This window comes from Sphaerulina musiva (assembly GCF_000320565.1).
Source record: "Sphaerulina musiva SO2202 unplaced genomic scaffold SEPMUscaffold_1, whole genome shotgun sequence".
Taxonomy (NCBI): domain Eukaryota; kingdom Fungi; phylum Ascomycota; class Dothideomycetes; order Mycosphaerellales; family Mycosphaerellaceae; genus Sphaerulina; species Sphaerulina musiva.
The window spans coordinates 544402-565761 of NW_016017383.1; the positions used below are offsets into that span (position 1 = coordinate 544402).

At 51.5% G+C, this 21360-nt stretch overlaps 8 protein-coding genes across 8 annotated transcripts; 7 read left to right on the top strand and 1 right to left on the bottom strand.

Annotated features, from left to right (window-relative positions):
• Positions 1-761: 761 nt before the first annotated feature.
• SEPMUDRAFT_112405 (uncharacterized protein) lies at positions 762-6185 on the top strand (the record flags this gene model as incomplete). The annotated part of the gene is made up of 2 exons (XM_016900974.1): positions 762-1034; positions 1128-6185. 2 exons carry the CDS (start codon positions 762-764, stop codon positions 6183-6185), a joined length of 5331 nt encoding a protein of 1776 aa, XP_016764471.1.
• A 425-nt stretch (positions 6186-6610) lies between these two features.
• SEPMUDRAFT_112406 (uncharacterized protein) lies at positions 6611-8555 on the top strand (the record flags this gene model as incomplete). The annotated part of the gene is made up of 2 exons (XM_016900975.1): positions 6611-6724; positions 6801-8555. The coding sequence occupies 2 exons, from the start codon at positions 6611-6613 to the stop codon at positions 8553-8555; spliced, it is 1869 nt and encodes a 622-aa protein (XP_016764472.1).
• Positions 8556-10122: 1567 nt separating this feature from the next.
• On the bottom strand, positions 10123-10605 carry SEPMUDRAFT_17206 (acyl-CoA N-acyltransferase; the record flags this gene model as incomplete). The annotated part of the gene is made up of 1 exon (XM_016908293.1): positions 10123-10605. A coding segment is annotated over one exon (483 nt), but the record flags the coding sequence as incomplete, so codon positions are not given.
• A 401-nt stretch (positions 10606-11006) lies between these two features.
• Positions 11007-12593, top strand: SEPMUDRAFT_145618 (uncharacterized protein). The gene is made up of 3 exons (XM_016903165.1): positions 11007-11208; positions 11275-11360; positions 11440-12593. The coding sequence occupies exon 3, from the start codon at positions 11829-11831 to the stop codon at positions 12330-12332; it is 504 nt and encodes a 167-aa protein (XP_016764474.1). The 5' UTR covers positions 11007-11208; positions 11275-11360; positions 11440-11828; the 3' UTR covers positions 12333-12593.
• On the top strand, positions 11067-11523 carry SEPMUDRAFT_35207 (uncharacterized protein; the record flags this gene model as incomplete). The annotated part of the gene is made up of 3 exons (XM_016908599.1): positions 11067-11208; positions 11275-11360; positions 11440-11523. The coding sequence occupies 3 exons, from the start codon at positions 11067-11069 to the stop codon at positions 11521-11523; spliced, it is 312 nt and encodes a 103-aa protein (XP_016764475.1).
• A 3409-nt stretch (positions 12594-16002) lies between the features above and the next one.
• On the top strand, positions 16003-17070 carry SEPMUDRAFT_129313 (uncharacterized protein). The gene is made up of 2 exons (XM_016902279.1): positions 16003-16612; positions 16745-17070. The coding sequence occupies exons 1-2, from the start codon at positions 16066-16068 to the stop codon at positions 16942-16944; spliced, it is 747 nt and encodes a 248-aa protein (XP_016764476.1). The 5' UTR covers positions 16003-16065; the 3' UTR covers positions 16945-17070.
• A 625-nt stretch (positions 17071-17695) lies between these two features.
• On the top strand, positions 17696-19424 carry SEPMUDRAFT_55597 (uncharacterized protein; the record flags this gene model as incomplete). The annotated part of the gene is made up of 2 exons (XM_016909367.1): positions 17696-17975; positions 18035-19424. Exons 1-2 carry the CDS (start codon positions 17746-17748, stop codon positions 19422-19424), a joined length of 1620 nt encoding a protein of 539 aa, XP_016764477.1. The 5' UTR covers positions 17696-17745.
• A 484-nt stretch (positions 19425-19908) lies between these two features.
• On the top strand, positions 19909-21273 carry SEPMUDRAFT_36294 (uncharacterized protein; the record flags this gene model as incomplete). Its single annotated transcript, XM_016908634.1, has 2 exons — positions 19909-20129; positions 20271-21273. 2 exons carry the CDS (start codon positions 19909-19911, stop codon positions 21271-21273), a joined length of 1224 nt encoding a protein of 407 aa, XP_016764478.1.
• Positions 21274-21360: the final 87 nt, after the last annotated feature.

Consider the following 21360-nt stretch of genomic DNA (forward strand, 5'->3'; position numbering starts at 1 on the left):
GAGTCAGCTGTGGCGGCCAAGGTCATGTACTGGCCTGCAATACATGCATGGCCAAAACTGTACGCTTCAGCTAGGCTACTTGTCTGCTGAAGTCGAAGAATGGCACTGCTGCTGCTGCTGCTGGTGATGGAACGTGAAAGGCCGAAGAGGACTGCAATGGTCAGAGATGGGTTAGACCGAACGGCGATAGGGGCTGGAAGCGAGAATGAATAATGGAAAATGGGTGCAGATCATAGTCATCTCGGTCCCTGCGACGCGAAAATTATTCGTGCTTTCATCAACTCAAAGCGGCGGAAAGGGCGAAACTCACTGCAATAACGCAGCTACATAGGCCCCGCAATGTGTTTGCAACTCTCGTCCGCCCTTCGTGCGCATCTGGGCTGGCGCATGGCGAAGTTTAATGCTCCTCGGCACGGGGAACTCGAGCGGTATGTAAGAACGACCCGCCGGCTTCTTCGGACGAATCACTCATACGAGTGCACGAGGCATAAATCCTTTGTTAGCAGGAACTGAATTCAGCCTTTGTCTATTTTGCCCCATCCCAGTGCGTCCAGATGTCCGAACAATGAAAGTCGCCTCGAGCACCCAGATCCTCAAATTCTCCGGTAAACTCATAATTTCCTACAAGCTGTGCCCTCACGACAAACGTGAGACAGAGCTGACCTGCCACAATGAGGATAGGGGCTAAGATACCAGCATAGCACATGCATACGAAGACTTCCTACATCCAGCGGTGCTAAATGTAGCCTAGCGCGACCAGAATGGCATCTATGCGCCAGAAGCTCGAAAGAGACCAGCAACGTGAGCTAGACAATTTTAAGCAGTCTCAGTGGAGACGGAAGGATAACCAATGGAGACTGGGAGCCAAAAGGCCGGCAGAAGGAAAGGAGAAGGAAAGGCTGCCGTCAAGTGTCGCTTTCTTGACCTACAGCCTCGTGGCAATCGGCGCACTGGGAAATCGATATATTGGGATATGGTCTATGCTGGCCCTGCAATCGATTGGCCTCATAATGGGACTCTGGCTGAAAGATAAAGTAAGCCCACGCGTCGGGTTTTTCACTATATCCCTCGTGCTCTGTGCACTTGCCAGTCGATTTTTTCCAATCTTGCCTATACTGTTTGTGCAGTTCATCTACCTGGTGTTGGAAGTCAATGAGTGGCTGTATGAAGGCGGGTCGCAGCGAGTTGTCTCCCCTGGCAAGTTAGAGCTTCTGGCACGAGATGTATTCTGGTGGATGGTGAGGATGCTGGCTTGGAAAAATTTGAGGATTCCAGTACAGATTGCAGCAAGTTTCCTTGGTCTTGCCAGTCAGTTGACATGGCTTTGTGTCGTGCTGGTGAGACCAATTATTAGTATCATAGATGCAGGAGCTCGCTGCATCACTTGGATCCGAGGCTTCTTTGAAAGCGTCTTCAAATGCTCTCTCAACTATACTACACCCCCGGAGCTTGCACAGACTGTCCAAATCCCACGAGTCATACACACAAAATCTAGCAAGAGGGCGACTGTGTCTTCACCCACCGAATCAGAATCAGAATCCAGGTCCGGCTCATTTAAAAAGGCCAAGAAAAACACCTCCAGCCCCCCAGCTCGGGGCGCCCAAGGATCTCGTTACGATAAATCTTCGGCTGGCGCCGAGCAACCAGGTATGGCAGCTCCATCGCCACCCCCGAAGCTTGCAGAGACTGTCCAAATCCCACGGGTCATACACACGACATCCAGCAAGAGGGCGACTGTGTCTTCACCCACCGAATCAGAATCAGAATCAAGTTCCGGCTCATTTAAAAAGGCCAAGGAAAACACCTCCAGCCCCCCAACTCGGGGCGCTCAAGGATCTCGTCACGATAAATCTTCGGCTGGCGCCGAGCAACCAGGTATGGCAGCTCCATCGCCAGTGCAGAAAGATGCGGGCCCAAGAGGTGATCCTAGTAAGGTGGCGCCTGACCGTAGTAAATGGAAGCCCTACTGGAGCGTGAACCTTGATAAGCCGACACGCAATACACTTGATGCGAGCTCGATAAATCGTGGCAGTGTACCTATCGCGCAGCCTGCTGATCAGGACAACTCAAGTACAGCGGCTCCATCAGTCACGCCCAGAAATGACACGAACCCCATCGACCTCGGCCAAATTGCGATGTTAAATCACTGGTCCACTGGGATCTCTGATTTATGTCAAGCTTGTGATGACCTTTGGAAGTACGATGACAATAAAAGTAGTCTCCTGCATGTGCAGAAACTGCAATTCCTGCACAGAGAGGCTACCGCTGTATCAGATCTGAACAGTCGAGTTGATTGGGCCATAGCTGGCCACAATGAGAACGAGTGTATCATCGGACTCTGCGAGCTGGATCTTCTCGTCAGCCTGCATCAACTGGACGAGCTGTTGCTTCGAAACGCTTCTTCTGAGGGACATTTGAAAATTCTTGAGGAGGTCAAGTCCATCGCCAAGACTTTACTCAAGCATCTCAAGAAAGCATGCAAGCACCCAAAGTCAAGGAGAAGAGCCGCGATGAGGCCCATGACAGATGGATGGATTCTAGGCAAACTGCAAGTTATGCGTAGAGAAGTCACGCAACTGGTGGAGCGACGGCAGATTATAACAGACTCACTTTACCTCCTGGGTCGGGCTTATACCACGCAGAGGCTGTCGAGCGAACTTGATAAAGCAAGGATGCAATTGATGTCGCTGGTAGCACAAGCGAAGATGATTAGTCTGGGCACAGATAGTTTTCGCGTGCGGCGCGAGATCAGAGACATTGAAGCCGCAGTATTGACCGAGATCGCAGCCATTTCGCAAACCATCCTTCAAGCGGATTTTACCATGTCTCTGAATGAGTCTGCTCATGAACTGGCTAAGGATATGCTTCAGGATACCGACATGAATGGTCTCTCGCCTGCTACACCAACACCCATCTTTGGCGTCGCACGGGCATCCGAGCGAGACATTGTCACTCTGAGGAACGGCCTTGCTCGAACTGCAACTCAAGTCCAGCACTTAAGTCTCCTGGAGGGAGTCGATCGAGCTCATGCGGCAGAGCTAGTCAAGACCGAAATCGACTACCTGATCAGTAGCATCCTGACTGGCTTGAACTACAACGAAGTCAGCATGAGAGCAGTGATCGACGAGTTCTTTGATACAGCCCATGCTCAGCTACTCACGCTGAGGAGAACCATTTTTGATTTGTCAGAGACCTTACCTTCAGATATGGATCTCGGTGATGATGATGCTGTGCCCATAGAGTCACCGATCGACAGCACCATTGGTCCTCGCCCACAATGGGATGCACCGCCCACGCCGACAACTCCTGGTCCGGTAAGGAAGAAGCCTAGGATCCCCGATATGGCACCAGCTGAGAAGCCCGTCCGACATGTGCACTTTGCGCCACGGCCTCAGAAGAGGAGTGCACTGCCACCGCTCTCACAGACGCATAAGGCTAGTGCTTTGACTCTGAGAGTGAAAGATATCGAAGCGGGCCTGACCAGAATCAAAGCACAACTGACTGACTGGGTAATTGAGCGCGGAGATGCACTCAAAGAGGCCGAAGTGGTCGTTGAAGAAGAAGAACTTGATCCTCTTGCTGAAAGAGATGTCCCGACACAGCACGCTCCGACTGCGGATGAGCTATCGAGGGACCTGATCACAGTCAATACCGCTCGTCAAGAAGTCGAAAGTCTAGCTTATAAAATGCGCCTGGAGCGACGTCAAATCGTCCAAGAAGGTTTAGATCCAGAACATCTCAAGCCGCTGACAGACATCGAAAGCGACAGCGAGGGTATACTCAACTTCGTAGTCCAGTGCTTGGAAGCCATCGGCATGCGGTTACTAACAACACCCAAAGATCACACTACGCTTCAAGACGTACGACTTCGTGCAAATTTGATGTGTTTCATTCACATCAGAAAAGGCGGCTTTCATGGCCGATACAACACTATTGCTCAACTGGAGGAAGCCGTAGATCGGGCTGCGGTTCACATTGCCGATGTCAATCGCAAAGTATGTGGAGAGCAGATAGAACACGAGTTATTCCAGACTGTGACTGCGATGGAGGAGCTAGAATTCCTTCGTGTTGGCACCAACAGAATGTTCGAGGATCCAAGATTTTTCTCTGATACGTGGAAAATCGACAACATACGTCGTCAAGTATCAGATATCGCAGTGGAAACTTGTAAACTATGGAGCTTGCTAGACGAGCGACGCACGCACAACTGGTATCTCGAAGGCCCATCCTATGCCATCGCAGATCTTCGCATCTGGGCAGAACGTGGCAAATTGCCTTTTCCTGTTGACCCTGCGGATCGCCTGAGCGGAGCTCGAGCCTTGTTGACGTCTCTTAAAACGGTCGTGGAAGTTCACGATGAGCTGATGATTGATGAGAGGATTTTAGGAGGTGAAGGTGCGGAACAAGTTCTGCGAGGAATGTACCTTGACTTTGACGACAAGATGATGGCGAGAGATCTACGCCTGACAGATCCTCTAGGAGAAGAATTCTTGGATGTGACATTGGCGTATGAGATGTTTTTACGCCAGCATCTATACTCCTCGGGACAGCGATTTGGACAAGAATCGGAAACGTACCGAGAACAGTGGCGTGAAGCTCAAATGGTGGAAAGTTGGAACACGACACGAGGACTCTATGTGATGCTGAAATGGTTACAACACAGTGGTCAAGTGCCGTCAACAGATTTCCGACTGGGCATAGTCACCAGAAATGTAGATGATGCTGGTTTCAACGCCAAAGCAACTGTGGAAGTGCTAGGAACCAACCCGGTGGACCAGGAGTCGACCATCATCGTCTGGGTGTACAACGATAATGCAGCAAACCTCTACCCGGGCGTACCATCGCAGTGGCAAGGACTGTCAGCGATGGAAGAACCGTCTGCAGATGCGCAAGCCATTGTCAGATCGTGGTTCGAAGGTAGCACACTCCCACGATTCCAGCCTGTGCAAGCGCATAGTAATATCCAAGCGGCCAACGAGGACAACCCCATCGCCGTACTCCATTCCCGACTCGGCGAAGTCTCCAGATTATGGCGTACACTCAACATCCATGCCAATGGGAGGCAAGCTATTCGAGTTGAGATCGATAAACTCGATACCTGGCATCTGCTATTGACTGATCTACTCAGAGACGTGCAGCAGCATCTGTCAGGAAACGTAGGTCCAGACATAGATCTTGGCGACCTTCGTGACATAGAAGTCAGATTGAATCGATTTATCGATCGGATCAGAGGAAGCAATGACTTACTTTCCGCGCGCTTCTGGGGAGGTCCACATCGTAATGGTGCAGAAGACGGACCGAGTCGAGGTGGTCGTGGCGGTCTCGGGCGTGAGAGAGGCGAGGCGCGGGCTCGAGGAGGTCAGAACCCCTCAGTCGGTAGTCAGTCTCGAGGGGATCGTGGCGGCCGCGGTCGGGCTTCAGATGGAATTCGAGCGCGAGGCGGAGCACACGTTCGACAAACAGTACATCGTGTGGCGCTTATTCAGCCTCGAGTAGGTCGTGGTGGCCTTGGTCGAGCGCAAGGAGAAGTGCGAGGCCCAGGCCGCGAACGTGAAGGCAGAGGGGGAACTGTGGGTGGAGGTCGTGGGCGCAGACGTAGTGAACGAGACGGCAACTATAGCGCTGATCGTGCTTCAGATTTTGGAGCCCAGCGTAGCGCTGGTTTTGATGGTCGTGGTCGAGGTGGCAGAGGGGGCATTGCGGGTGGAGGTCGTGGCCGAGGTGGCAGAGGGGGTATTGCGGGTGGAGGTCGTGGCCGCAGAGGTGGTAAACGAGACGGTAACTATGGCGCTGATCGTGCCTCAGGTTTCGGAGCCCAGCGTGGCGCTGGTTTTGATGGTCCTGGTCGAGGTGGGACATGGGGCACTGCGGGTGGAGGTGGTGGCCGCAGAGGTGGTGAACGAGACCGCAACTATGGCGCTGATCATGCTTCAGGTTTCGGGGCCCAGCGTGGCGCTGGTTTTGATGGTCCTGGTCGAGGTGGCAGAGCCGGCAATCATAACGCCGGTCAAGCGCAACCTCGAGGAGCTGCGAATCGTGCGCGGGGCAACCAAGGCGCACGAGGTCGAGGAGCTGCGAATCGTGCGCGCGGCAACCAAGGCGCACGAGGTCCTGGAGCCGGTCATGCGGAGGCGCCAGCAGCAGCAAGGGTCGTGGAAGTGCACGATGTCGACGATATTGGCTGAGTCCCAGGCGAGGGCAGGTGGAAGAAGAGCTCATTCACTTAGCTGCCAAGCTTTATCGCGTTTCGCACCTGGCAACTAGCTGCATTAGCGAAATTCCTCCCACTACTTCTCAATTCTTGCTCCTCGCACTCTTTCTCTCTTCTTCCACGACATCGCAAAATCGAAAAATCGCCCGTAGCATCACCACCACCATCGACCACATCGCCAGTACCATCACCATCACCACCGACGACAAGATCACACCATCACAATCACCACCGCTACCGCGATTTTCGACTGCGCTGTTCTTTTCCCTCCCCGTCGCGATTTTTGACTGCGCTTTGTTGCTCCCTCCTCCTCCCGCAATTTCCGACTTTGCTCTTCTGTCCCCTCCCTCTCCCGCAATTTTCGACTTTGCCCTTCTGTCCCCTCCCCCTCCCGCGAACATGGCGAACGCCTACGTCGTCCTCGCCTGTGTCGCCGTCCTCGTTGCCATCGCAACACAAATCACCTCGAGGTGGTTGTGTCTCTTCACCATCTCGGGGTTCTTGTACCTCTTCGTAAGTCGCACCCGCTGATGCCACTCACGCCCTTCCCTGACACCCGTTCCTCACCACGACACTGACTCCTTCACAGAGCGACGACCTTCTCCTCCCGCCCCCCGAAGTCGCCCCAGCCGAGCCAGAAGCCGAGTTGGTGGCGCCAGTCCAGCCAGCTCCAGCCACGCCAGACTTGTCCCCTCCCGCTGCTCCAAAGAAGTTCAAGCCCTATTGGGCAGAGATTCAAGACTGGAGGAGGGACCCTCGTTACCGGCGCCTCGCTCCGCCTGTTCAAGCACCAACGAGGCCGCCACCCGTCCGGGCGACGATCCGTCGCGACCTGCTCGAAGATCAGAGCGAGCGTCAAGCCCGAGCTTCTGTGTCTCTTGCCAAGGGTTCGACCGCGCCGTCAAGTGCGCGGGAGGCCTACAGTCAGGAGCCAACAGAGGCTCGGAGTGCAAGCCTGATCGACGACGGTCCTGCGCCTTCCGCGGCAACGACTGAGCCAGTTAATGGCCCAGCGGCACGCAATCAGGAAGTTCTTGCAGTCGGAGAGGTGGGCGAGCGCAGAGAGCAGGAGAATTTGCCGGTGGAGATCCCCGAGCCATCAGCATATTCAAACCGCTCCCTGCGCACGAGGTTCAGGAACAAGCCGGAGCGAAAGGCTCCCGTCATGCGAAGCAAGCCCCTGGCGAGGGACACCAAGCAACGCAGACTGCCGGCCAAGCAGTTGACGATGAATACGTTTGGACTGCGTGGCACAGCAGTCCAGGGATTCGACAGCCCTGTGGAAGACCAGGAAATGGTCGGTGTTCAACAAATCGCGGCAATCGCAGAACACCGGGTGGATGAGCAGATGGACGATGTCCAGCGCACTGCGGCCATCGCCCTTCCACAGCCAGCCGTCGAGATCCGTCCTCTCGCAACGACGAACAACCCCCGTCCGGTGATACAACCCCCACCGCAAGAGAGACGACCAGAGCCCGTCCCCGAGGCAACGGGTTTCTCCCGCTTGAGCAAAACAGACGCTGTCAGAGAAATCCGGCAGCGTCTCTTCGCCTACACCCAGATGACGCCCGGGGAACTCGGACGTAGCGACGTCCACCAATGCCTGGTGGACGCGCACACATACTACACCACGCCGGGCCCCGACGGCAATCTCCCCCTCGACGACTCCGCCCCAGCATTGGCTCAAATCTACTGCCACGAGATCGAGTCGCTGGTCCGTCAGACTCTGGCAGCTCACCAGATCGCAGCCCCGGAGAAGAATACCACACTTCTCCTCTGCCTCGCCCTCAAAAACGGGCCACACTTCGACTTCTCTCGCGGCAACGACGAAATCAAGAGAACCACGCCTCTCGAAACCGCAGCAGCTCTCGAACTCGCCACATTGCTCCACTGGAGCGCAGGAGCATTACAATACCACCTCCCAGAAGCGAAACTCGTTGCCGCCAACACCAAAACCACCACCACCAATCCTTCAGCAGAAGGTACCCTCTCCCACCTCTTCTCCACCACTCGCACCGCCCTCCAAGCACCCAGTTCCAACCTCGCCGAACTTTCTCAGTTCGCAACCTCTCGCAGAGAAGTCTGGAGAGCGTTGGCGTACGAGAAAATTCGTCGACGAGGTGATGGACAGTTTTGCGAGGATTTGACGGCGTTGAGATTGGGTATTGTGGCTTGGACTTTGGCGTCGAAAAGTCCACAGAGGGAGTTTATTCTTCAACAACAACATGATCAGCAGCAGCAGCAGCAGCAGACGCAGCAGCAGCAGCATTGGATTGTGGGGTTGAGGAATTGTTGCAAGGTGATTCAGGATTCGGTGATAGATTTTGGGGGGAGGAGGGTGTGAGTTTGGATGAGAGATGGCAGATGGTAATGACGAGGACAAGAAGAAAAGTTCTTTGCTGGCATGTTGAATGAATGAATGAATGAACGAGTGAACGAATGACGAGGGTTTGATTGAATGAACAACAACAGCCATCATGTCGAACGAAGAAACGAATGAACGACGAAGTCAGATCGATTGATTGAACAAAAAACAACAGCGACAGCGGAAAAATATACATACAATCCACTTCAAGCTGCATCAATCACAAAGCCCGTCCACTCCCAAAGCTATCTCGTACGCTTCCACTTCTTCGTAGCCACGTGTCGACCTTGTCTCCCACCACTTCCACTCCTCGCAAGGCTTCAGGTCTGGGCAATTCGAAGTCGTGCCCAGTCGATTTCCTGGCGGCATTTGCTGCTACATTTGCTTCAATTGAAGGCTGATTGTTGTGCTTGCTGCGTGCTGCTGCTGCTGCACCCGGCTGGCTCGCATCGTGATCGTCATCTACGGGGACCACCTCGCTTTCATCGACTTCCTCAGCCTGCATGTATTGGTTTCGAACGGATCGGGCAAATTCCTCCCCCCAGCGCTCTTCTGCCTCGCGAAGCTCACGATCATACTCGGAATCCGGTTCACTACCAGGCCGAAAGGGGCGAAGCTCTTCGGCACCATCCTCATCATGGTCGACAGTAGTACTCTTCGTACGCGTTTCCGTGGGGATTTGTTTCTCCTTCATCTTGCCTGTTTCGTCGCGAAAGCGCTGCTCTCGCACATTCAACCGATCCTCGCGCTGCTTCAACGCCTGCGCCCGTGCTCGGATGTTGTTGCGGGCGCGATCGTGACGAGCGTTGTGTTCTTGCAAGGCAGTCTCGCGAGCGAACAAATCGTCTTCGCGTTGATCGAGCTGCATCTCTCGCGCATCCAAAGCGTTTTCGCGTTTATTGAACTCCAGCTCTCGCGCATGCAAAGCCCTTTCTCTATCTGCGAGGTCTGCATCGCTGGCCTTGACATGCTTGAGCGTCTGGGCACGCATGGTGGACGGCATGCTATCTATGAAGTCGGCCAGAATGGGCAGAGGCGCCGACTGATCGCAAGATTGGGCGTTGCTCGAATCAATGGGAATCTCAACTTGGTGCACTACTTCTCCGTTCGGCTGGATACTTAGGTCTTGGAGATTTCGGTGCATGGGCTCCAATACATCCCAGATCGCATACTGAAGCTTCCGGGCACCATCGAATCGTTCTTGCAGACCTACATACAGTGCACTCAGCACTCGTAAATCGTCCAGATCGCGCGGCGTGTTGGCGATGCCGGCGCGTGCTTTCGGCAGCAAGCGTTCAGCTTCCTTGTGCACGACAGACGAGACGCGGCTCTCAAGCTGCTGGAGTTGTGGGTTGCAATTGGCTTGAATCCACATCTTGAGTTTGTGGTCCATTTTGTAGCTACCACTCAGTGTAGCAATACGCATTGCGGCTTTGGAGGTGGATCTGTGACCTACCTCGTCCTGCATTTCTCCTGCTGCAACAGATGCAGAGTTGTCATTGACAGCCATGCTCGAGGGGCCGTTAGACTGCTGCGAGATCTTCTTGCTCATGATAACATAGTCAGTCTTGACGACTTTGTTCCTCGTTTCACGGTCCTCTGGTGAGCTGGCATCCGCCACATATCCCAGAGCCACGTAGAATGCTCGCGCCTTGACATTGCTCCTGAAGCATGTCAACATGATCTTCTCGACGCCCACTTTGCGCGCTATGTCTTCCGCTATTCTCATGAGTCCTTTCCCGACTCCTTTGCTTCGATACGCCTTTTCCAGATGAATTTCATACACATAGAGCACCGGCACAGCAGGCACCGAGTCATATGTGAGCATGAAGCTCAGGAATCCTGCGAAATCTTGCGCCTTATTCCCATAGAGTAGGATGTACCGCATTTCCTTCTCCTTCATCTCGCGCAGCTTTCGCTTGGCATGCCAGCCAATGCTGCTTGGTGCATAATCATGGCGACTTGTCCTCTCAATCAGGTCAAAGCAATTCTGGAGCAGCTCTTCGTCCAGGCTCGCAGCGTAACACAAGACAGCGTTGCATGGTAATCCCTTTACCCACGCAACATGCTTATAATTGGTCCATGCAGCAAACGGTCCGAAGTAGGCGTCCACGAACTGATCCTCGGTCAGAGCGTTGGCAGCCTCGATGATGCCGGAAGAAGGGCGGGCGCCCGAGGCATCGCCGTCGTCGTCGTCGTCGTTCGCGGCGTCTCTCGTTCCGCTGTCCGTAGCCTTTCGCTTGCTCATGATGAGGGGGAGGGCGGGGAGGACGACGATGATGAATGTGGTGATGGAACGCGCCGCGCGCGCAAGTCGAGACGCGTTTCAAATGCGCCAAGAAACGGACTTGCTTCCGCCCGGATTCCCTCTGCGACTCTCGATGACGACGACGGCGACGACGACGACGATACCTCCATGTACAGTACATCATTAGACGATTTCACCGACATCTGATCATACAACCGGAACCATCCGTGCTGGTGGACAGGATGCACGCTGCCATCAGGCGATATGCCACCGTCTCTCCCGACAAGGCAGTCAGATTTGGAAGCAAAACGCTGACGCTCGAGCACTTCCTCCAGCGGCAAAAGGTCATGAATCTATGGCGAGAATGCGTACGCACGATCAACAGTATGCTGTCTATTCGATATCGACGACGACGACGATGTTGAGAATGGCCGGCTGATACGAATGCAGAGATCCCTCCGTCCATGTCTACAAGAAAGGAAATGCGAGACTATGCTCGGTATGAGTTTGAACGTTACCGAGATATCGAGGATCTGGTATGCCCGCCGCACTCGTCCAGCTTGAACTACCTACTATTTTGATTGTGCAATGATGTGCCGCTGACTCCAGTCTCAGGGACATATACGATACTTGGTGTCAACTGGCAAAACACAACTGGACTCTATGAGTAGATATGTCGAGCAGAATGCCATGAAATGAATCCATCGCGATAGTGTGTTGTTGTTGTTGTTGTTGTTATTGTTGTTGTTCTCTTCACCGGCTTGACCGGAACAGCTCTCTGGCTTCCACACAGCTCGCCATGGAACCAAAATCCCCAAGAGCCAATCACGATATACATTGATCTTGACACCACCCCAACGCAGACATTGCGTTACGAATCATGAATCATTCGCCCAAAGAGCGGGTATCCAGGCACCTGAATTCTAGCAAGCACAAATATCTTGGTGGAACTTCCACCATCACCATCTGCCAACACCAACAAGAAAGACAAGACCGCCTCCATCATGCCCCCTTCTCCAACGACGACAAACGGTCTCACCCGTCGAGACGTCGAAGCTGAGCATCTCGCAGCGCCATGTTCACCCGCCAGAACGATCCGCTCCCAGTCCGCAAGCATTCATTCCACCACCCCACCTCTCTATTCCGTCGAAGACCCCGACCAACCTCCCAACTACTGGGAAGAATCTAATTATTCCCGACCCGTCTTTGTCACCACCGCGTTCACACTCAAACCACCACACTACCACGGCAGCAGGTCCGGCCTTCGCTCCCACGACTCTGAAGAGTCGAGATATCAAGCGTACTGGCTGGGACTAGAAATGGGAGCCGCCTCTCGATATCCTCCGCCTGCTCTTGCTTTGAGGCGTAGGAGGAGGAGGAGGGCCGGGACTTCCAATGTGAGGCACTGTGTCGCGATCGGTGCGGTCATCACGGTTGTGCTGGTGATAGCTTTCGCGGTCAAGGGGAAGTTCGAGACAGAGCGGCATCATGCGAATACTGGTTATTGATAGACGCATTCTTGAAAAATGTGGAATTTTTTGTGACTGGTAAGGAGGGGAAGAAGTAAGTAAGGGAGTACATAGGCGTCAGTGGAAGATACATGTAGCTTTCATGTACAGTGATGGAAGTTTGCAGATGGACAGTTTTGGTGGGAATTAGGAAGGAAGAGGAAGATAGTTGTGCGTGAATGAATGAGGGCTACTGCGAAGGTTGCTACCTAGATAGCGAGAGTCTCACAGCGAGTTGCTCGAAGGTTCAAACTGTTTTTGAGGCGCTTCTGATACCTTACCTAGTGAGATAGGTATGGTACCTAACATATTATTGTGGGGCTGTCTCGAGATTTGGCGCCCCAGAGACCAAAGTAGAATACAATACCTCTACCTGATTTTCTTTTTTTTTCCTTTTCTACCTCACTGCCTCGTGCACTGCAAATTTGTCTCTAAATTCAGATAAAATACCTGTACACGGTCATGTGAATGGGAGTATTGTTTTCCATTGTATAGTATGATTGTCCGGGGAGATGAGATGACGATGATGAATGACGATGTTGGCTCCCTACGGAGGCCCAAAGTGGCCAGCCGCCACACTTCACCCCCGGCTTTCTTTAGCTTTGTCTTTATACTACCACTTCTACCTTTCTACTACCCTATAAAACCTACCTTCCTAACTTCCTACCTACCTACCTACCTACCTACCTTCCTAACTTCCTACCTACCTACCTACCTACCTACCTACCTACCTACCTACCTACCTACCTACCTACCTACCTATTCCTATAGGCTACCTTGTCTAAAATTAAGAAGAGGAGGCCTAGGAAGAAGAGGAAGCCTAGGGAGAAAAGGAGGCCTAGGAAGAGGAGGTATAGGAAGAAGAGGCCTAGGGAGAAGAGTAGGCCTAGGAAGAAGAGGAATAGGAAGAAGAGGCCGCCTAGGAAGAAAAGGCCTAGGAAGAAGAGACCTAGGAAGAAGAAGCGGCCTAGAGAGAAGAGAAGGCCTAGAAAGAGAAGGCCTAGAAAGAAGAGAAGGCCTAGGAAGAAGAGGCCTAGGAAGAAGAGGAGGCCTAGGGAGAAGAAGAGGTCTAAAGAGAAGAGAAGGCCTAGAAAGAGAAGGTCTAGGAAGAAGAGGAAGCCTAGAAATAAGAAAAGGCCTAGAAGGAAGAGGCCTAGGAAGAAAAGGAAGCCTAGGAAGAAGAGGCCTAGAAGGAGGAGGTCTAGGAAGAAAAGGAAGCCTAGGAAGAAGAGGAGGCCTAGGGAGAAGAAGAGGCCTAGAAAGAAGAGGAGGCCTAGGGAGAAGAGGAGGTCTAAAGAGAAGAGAAGGCCTAGAAAGAGAAGGCCTAAAAAGAAGAAGAGGCCTAGAAAGAAGAGAAAGCCTAAGAAGAAGAGTAAGCCTAGAAAGAGAAGGAAGCCTAAGGAGAAGAGGAGGCCTAGGGAGAAGAGGCTTAGGAAGAAGAAGCCTAGGAAGAAGAGGAAGCCTAAAGAGAGAAGGAAGCCTAAGGAGAAGAGGAGGCCTAGGGAGAAGAGGCCTAGGAAGAAGAGGCCTAGGAAGAAGAAAAGGCCTAAAGAGAAGAGGAATCCTAGGAAGAAGAGGCCTAGGAAGAAGAGATAGAAAGAAGAGACGAAAAAGATAAGGGAGACGAGAGACGAGAGACGAGAGATAGAAGGGACTTAGGGTTACGCTTAGGGTTACAAAAGATAAGATAAAAGGAATAACGAAACTTTCTAACGAGACTTTATTATATTATTTTATAACAAGACTTCGTAATAAGAGGAACGAGAAGAATAATAATAATAATAAGAGGAATAAGAAGAGAAACGAGAAGAGGAATAAGAAGATATTCTATAGGCCTACCTAGTAGTAGTTCGGAATTAGCTAATTTTCTATATATATTATATATATTATATATATATTTGTATTCTATCTCTCTCTATCTCTTCTTCCTAGGCCTCTTCTCTCTAGGCCTTCTCTTTTCTCTAGACCTCCTTTTCCTAGGCCTCCTCTTCTTCCTACGCCTCCTCTTCCTAGGCCTCCTCTTCCTAGGCCTTCTCTTATCTCTAGGCTTCCTCTTCTTCCTAGGCCTCCTCTTCCTAGGCCTTCTCTTCTCTCTAGGCCTCCTCTTCTCTTTAGGCCTCTTCTTCCTAGGCCTCTTCTTCCTAGGCCTCCTCTTCTTTCTAGGCCTTCTCTTCCTAGGCCTTCTCTTTCTTCCTAGGCCTCCTCTTTCTAGGCCTCCTTTTTCTAGGCCTTCTCTTTCTAGGCTTCCTCTTCTCTCTAGGCCTTCTCTTTTCTCTAGGCCTCTTCTTCTTAGGCTTTCTCTTCTCTCTAGGCCTCTTCTTCTTTTTAGGCCTTCTCTTTCTAGGCCTTCTCTTCTCTTTAGACCTCCTCTTCTCCCTAGGCCTCCTCTTCTTTCTAGGCCTCTTCTTCTCCCTAGGCCTCCTCTTCTTCCTAGGCTTCCTTTTCTTCCTAGGCCTCCTCCTTCTAGGCCTCTTCTTCCTAGGCTTCCTTTTCTTCCTAGGCCTCTTCCTTCTAGGCCTTTTCTTATTTCTAGGCTTCCTCTTCTTCCTAGACCTCCTCTTTCTAGGCCTTCTCTTCTCTTTAGACCTCTTCTTCTCCCTAGGCCTCCTCTTCTCCCTAGGCCTTCTCTTCTTAGGCCTCCTCTTTCTAGGCCTTCTCTTTCTAGGCTTCCTCTTCTCTCTAGGCCTTCTCTTTTCTCTAGGCCTTCTCTTCTTAGGCTTCCTTTTCTCCCTAGGCTTCCTCTTTTCTCTAGGCCTCTTCTTCCTAGGCCTCTTCTTCCTAGGCTTCTTCTTCCTAGGCCTCCTCTTCCTAGGCCTCCTCTTCCTAGGCCTCCTCTTCCTAGGCCTCCTCTTCCTAGACCTCTTCTTTCTAGGCCTTCTCTTTCTAGGCTTCCTCTTCTCTCTAGGCCTTCTCTTCTTAGGCTTCCTTTTCTCCCTAGGCTTTCTCTTTTCTCTAGGCCTCTTCTTTCTAGGCCTCTTCTTCCTAGGCTTCTTCTTCCTAGGCTTCTTCTTCCTAGGCCTCCTCTTCTCTCTAGGCCTCTTCTTCTTAGGCTTCCTTTTCTCCCTAGGCTTCCTCTTCCTAGGCCTCCTCTTCTCTCTAGGCCTCTTCTTCTTAAGCTTCCTTTTCTCCTTAGGCTTCCTCTTCTCTCTAGGCCTCCTCTTCCTAGACCTCTTCTTTCTAGGCCTCCTCTTTCTAGGCTTCCTCTTCTTTCTAGGCCTTCTCTTTCTCTAGGCCTCTTCTTCCTATACTTCTTCTCCCTAGGCCTTCTCTTCTCCTTAGGCCTCCTCTTCTCTCTAGGCCTTCTCTTCTTCCTAAGCTTTCTCTTCTTCTTACCTTTCTTTTCTAAACTATAGGTAAGGTAGCGATAGATACGGCGATAACGGCGAGGTAGGTAGCGAGCGTATAGCGAGTATATATAGTAGTATATAGTAGGTAGAAAGGTAGAAGTAGTAGGAAGTTGAAGCCAAAGAAAGCCGGGGGTGAAGTATAGCGGCTGGCCACTTTGGGCTTCCGTCGCTCCCTTCCCCTCGCCGCTCATCTTACTCCAGTGAGAACTAACCAGGATACCTACTTATCTTATATACCTCTAGTACCTCTCTCAGAACTCGACTAGTCTTCTGACAGAAGCTCACCTGAGGTGCCTTACCTCCTACATACATCTTATACTCCTCCTCTCTTCTCATACACACCAGAAACCTCCCCCTCCGTCGCATCAAAAACCACCACCTCCAAAATGGTCACCACGCGCTCCGGCGGCGAATCGACCAAAAGTCCCACCAAACCCACCACCGCCGCTCCAAAGCCCCCAACAACAACAACAACAACAACGCGCACCACCAAACCCTCCACCTCCACCACCTCCTCCTCCCCAACCAAACCCTGGACCCACACCCCCCGCCCCCTCACGCTCCTCTGGCTCACACTCAGCACTCCGCTCGTCCTCTGGGACGCCGGCTACGTCCTCCTGCGACCGCACAGCATGGTCGGAGGAAAATATCACTCGCCGCTCTGGACGCCGTATGCGTTGTATGCGGAAATTGATTATGTCTATGGCTGGAAGGCTTTGCAGGAGAATAATTCTTGGACACAGACGCAGACGTGGTTTAATTTGGGAGAGGTGTTGGCTTATGCGGTTTATTTGGGGTGGGTTTGGGGGGGTGGATATGCGAAGGGGAAGGGGATTTTTGAGGGGAGGACTTTGGAGGGGAGGAGGGCGGCGTGGGCGGTTTTGGTGGGGTTTAGTGCGGCTTCTTTGACGTTTTATAAGACTGTTATGTATTGTATGTTTTTCTTTCCTTTTTTTTCCCATCATTCTCGGGAGGGAATGGGGATTTCTTTGGTGGTTGTTCATTGTATGAACTGACTGATGGACTGACTGACTGACATGGGAAATTCTTCTCTTTTTCTAATAGGGCTACTGGAATATCTTTCGGGATTTGAAAATATCGGTCACAACGACTGGACTACATTAATCACTATGTGGATTATTCCCAACGGCGCCTGGCTGATTGGGCCTTCATATATGATGTATGTATTTGGGGGAGAGATACTTCAGGGACTGGAGATGGCCGCTACTGCTACTGCTCCAGGCTCCACGCGGAAGACGAAATAGGTAGCACACGTACAGTAGTGGTCACGTGTGGGCAATGTGCTGGATCTTGCAGCAGTGTGTACCATGTGGTTGGTGTGCTGTCACATATAGGAGGGAGGTAGGCTCAGCAGGAATAATATCAGGTATGCTCAGCAGCTCGGTCTTCGCCGTTCCTCGCTCGTTGCCACCGTATTCTCGTCCCTTTCAACATGGGTGGCTGGTCGGAGGCAACACGCATACCATACCATACCATGCCAGACACATAGCATACGGCACGTGGTGTAACCAACCAGTGAGTGAATCCCGCCCAAGACATACTCGCTAGGTACCGATCAAGCATCAAGAAAGCTGGATATACGGCTCTTATGGTGGAAGCGATGATGGCATAGTTCCCAAGCGCCATCACTGCAAGCCTCGTCGACATCGTTTACTAAACTTCTCAGGGCAAACATCGAATCATGTGCCTTACAGGGACCACGAGTGAGCTGACATAAGCCCCGGGGGACCTCAGCCACGAGCTCCAACGGTTGAGCTGCAGGACAGGACTACGCCTCTTTGGACGACGATTTGCACAAAACTCATTTTTTTGCCTGCTGCGAGAGAAACGCTGCAGAACACAATGTTATTGGTCCCCTACTCAGTTCCGTGCCCTCGCGCATTTGGGGATGGCGGGAAAAAATCAATAAATGTCTTGCACACGGCTTGGGCCTACTATAAGGTAACAATGGAATCCTGCCGCCTCTTCTTCTTCTTCTTCTTCTGGCCTGTATACGTTTTCTGTTGTGTTCGGTAGGAGTCATCTTTCCGTTGATTTGATAGAAGATGCTCCTCTCCTGGAATCTGCTGGCCACTGTGCCTTTGGTCCTTCTGTCTACCTCGGCCTCGGCTCTACCACAAGCTGGCGGTGTAGCGACTCCATCCGTCAACTCGACCACCTGTAATGGCAAGACATATGTGTATAACGAGCTTGCTGGTTACGGTTTCGTTCCCAACAATGCTCGAGACAAGCTGGGAGATACTATTGGGGGCATTGGCTCCTCGATTGCTGTGGCGTGAGTGGCATACCCGAGTGAGTGAGTCTCACACGCTGACGATAGTGATTTGTGGACAGATCATGGGTTCGTCTTCCGAATAACTCATATACTGGCCAGCTGTATGCATTGCCCGATCGTGGCTGGAACACAGAAGGCACTCTCAACTACCAGAACCGCATTCAGAAGTTTTCGATTATATTCACGCCTAACGCTTCTGCCACTGTTGCCGATCCATCGCCACCAAATCTCCAATTCACGTACCTCGACACCATTCTTCTCACTGATCCCGCTGGAAACCCCACTTCCGGCCTCGATGGTGCTCTGACGGGACCGTATTTGACATTTCCCGGCTACGAATTCCCGTTCCCATCTGCCAACTACACCGGAGATGGATTCGGAGGCGCAGGCACGGGGGGCAATCGACTAGTAATTGACTCCGAAGGTCTCGTTCTCGGGCACGATGGAACCTTCTGGGTCTCAGACGAATACGGCGACTACATTTACAACTTCAGCCCATCCGGAAACATGATCAATGCCATCCGGCCCCCATTAGCCTACATTCCCCACCGCAACTCCAACGAATCCTTCTCCGCAGATTCCGCACCCAGCTACAATCCCTCTCTCCGTCCCACGCCTCGCGATCCCACCACCGGCCGAGCCAACAATCAAGGTCTCGAAGGCCTCACCAGTAATCCTCAAGGCACAAAACTCTATGCCCTTACCCAATCTGCTTTGCAGCAAGACAGCGGTTCCAAAAACCCTTCAACTGCCAATTCTCGTTTTCTCGTCTACGACATTTCTGATTCTTCTCATCCTCCTCTTCTCGAAGCCGAATACGTCATCCATCTACCCAACACCCTCCCCTCAACCCCTTCCTCCCGAATCGCCCGCCAAAGCGAAATCCACTATATTTCCCCCACACAATTCCTCGTCCTCGCCCGCGACTCCGGAGCAGGAAGAGGTCAAGGAACGAGTACCACAAGCATTTATCGCCACGTCGATGTGTTTGATATTTCCTCCGCTACCAACATTGCTGGATCTTTTTATGATGATACGACGGGATCCATCGCTCCAGGAGGTAGTCTTTTGGAGAATGTGACGGCGGCGGAATATTGTTCTTGGTTGGATTATAATGTGAATTCGCAGTTGGAGCGGTTTGGGGTGAGGAATGGGGGGGAACAGAGTCAGGGGTTGTTGAATGAGAAGTGGGAGAGTTTGGCTGTTGTTCCTGTTTTGAAGGAAACGACCACGGAGGCGAAGACGGAGACGAAGAGGACCACAGGGGAAGATGATAACGAAGGGGAATTTTTTGTGTTATCATTTTCGGATAATGATTTTATTACGCAGGATGGATATTTGAAAAATGGAGAGTTTCGCTATCAGGATGGGAGTGGGTATAGTTTGGAAAATCAGGCGTTGTTGTTTAGGGTGCAGTTGCCTGTGGAGGAGGGACCTTTGGTTGGGTAGGTAGGTCTAGAATGGATATGTGAGGGAGGAGGATGAGGTTGTTGTATATTTAGTTGTAGTAGGTACAGTAGAGTCTGTTGACAGACAGTTCCTTGACGAGCTGAGAAGGATTCATCATTCATACAGGAAATTCGGTTATATGTTCGAGAAATATACCGATATCGATCATATCGACGTATCCGCAGCGAATAGAGTTTATGAAATTGGCCAGGGCCTGTGAGGCTGTGAGGAGTTTTGTCCCAACATGACTTCCACCCCACCGTAGTACACTTCACCTCGGCCTCTGGCTTCGGATCCTTACATGGCCCGGATTTAAAAGTCGAAAAGAAAAAGTAATACAAAACAAACATCAACAACAACAACAACCACATCAATATTTACAGCATCCACCAAAACCCATTCGAATCAAGATAAAAGTAACAGAAACAAAAAACTTCAAGACCCTCCCAAAAACCCATCCCAAGAAAGAAAGAAAAGAAAGAAAATGCCCCCAACAACAACCCGCGGCGGCGCTCCCACCCGCCCTCTTCCACACCCTCTCCCCTTCCACCCCGGAAACACCTATTTGCCTTTTTCCCAACTTATCGCTCTTGAATCTCTTTCTGGGTCCCTCGACAATAACAACCATCCAGACGATTCTCTCCAAAAAAGTTTCCTCTCCATCTCCCCCCCTTTCGCCCCCGGCGGACCTCTCGGAACAGGCCGGTCCTATGGTGGACATGTGCTGATGCAGGCTGCTTGGGCTGCTGCTCAGACTCTCGAAGGTGCTCCTCTTCATCCTGCATCTTCGGCGACGGGAGGTGGTGCAGGTGGTGCTGCGGGGAAAAGTGATTTTCTGCTCCACAGCATCTCAGGAAACTTTCTCCTTCCCGGAAAATTAGACTCGAAATTCGAATATCGAGTAAAAATCATCAGAAATGGAAAAGGAATTAAAGTTAGAGGGGTGGAGGTTTTTCAAGAAAGTGCAAAAAAAGACGAAAAAGAAAAGGGAAAGGAGATGTTTTTTATAGCAACATGTTCATTTAAACTCCGCGAACATTCTCAAGTTTCCATCCAACAACAAGAAGGAGATTTTTTGGATGATGACTTTTATGGAGAGAAGGTCTATGGGGGTGTTTTGAAGGGAAAGACGGATCCGATGAGGGATTTGGAAGAGGTTCCGGGGATGGATTTGACGTTTTATCGGAAGAAAATTTTGGAGTATGAGGACGGTGAGGAGGGAAAAGGGAAACATGATGCGTTTCCGGGTTTGCAGTGTCGGAAAGTGGATATGAGGGAATGGAATTCCACAAGACATCCGATGGAGAGGAGGCAGTTGATATTTTATCGGATGATTTTTGATCGCGAAAAAGGCGAAGAAAAAGAAGAGGGGATGAATATGAATATGAATATGCAATTATGTGCACATTTATACGCATCTGATCGCAACAGTTTATTTATCGTGGCGAATTTATTCGATTTGGGGGATTTTTTTACGAACATGAGTAGTCTTTCTCATACGGTTATCTTTCATGCTGAGGAGGGGGAGATGAGATTTGGATCTTCCACAGCATCAAAAACAACAACAAAACGCACCAAATCACCCTTCCACAAAGCCAACAACAACAACAACAACGATGGAGGTGGCCGATGGTTTTGTATGGAAGTCTTCGGGAGCCGAATACATGGTGGACGAGCTGTGCATAATTGTCGAATTTTTAATGATGAAGGTACACATATTGCGACGTGTATGCAGGATGGATTGATTCGGTTTGCGGTGGATCCGCAGAAGCCGACGGAGGAGGAGTTGGAGATGATGGAGGCGGTGAAGAGGGGGTGGAAGGGTGCGCGGAGGGGGGAGAAGTTGTGAAATGGATGGATTTGATTTCGGGGGGAAGTTTGGGCGGTGGTGAGGTGGGGTTTGATTGGAAGGGGGGGGTTGGAATGAGTTTTTTTT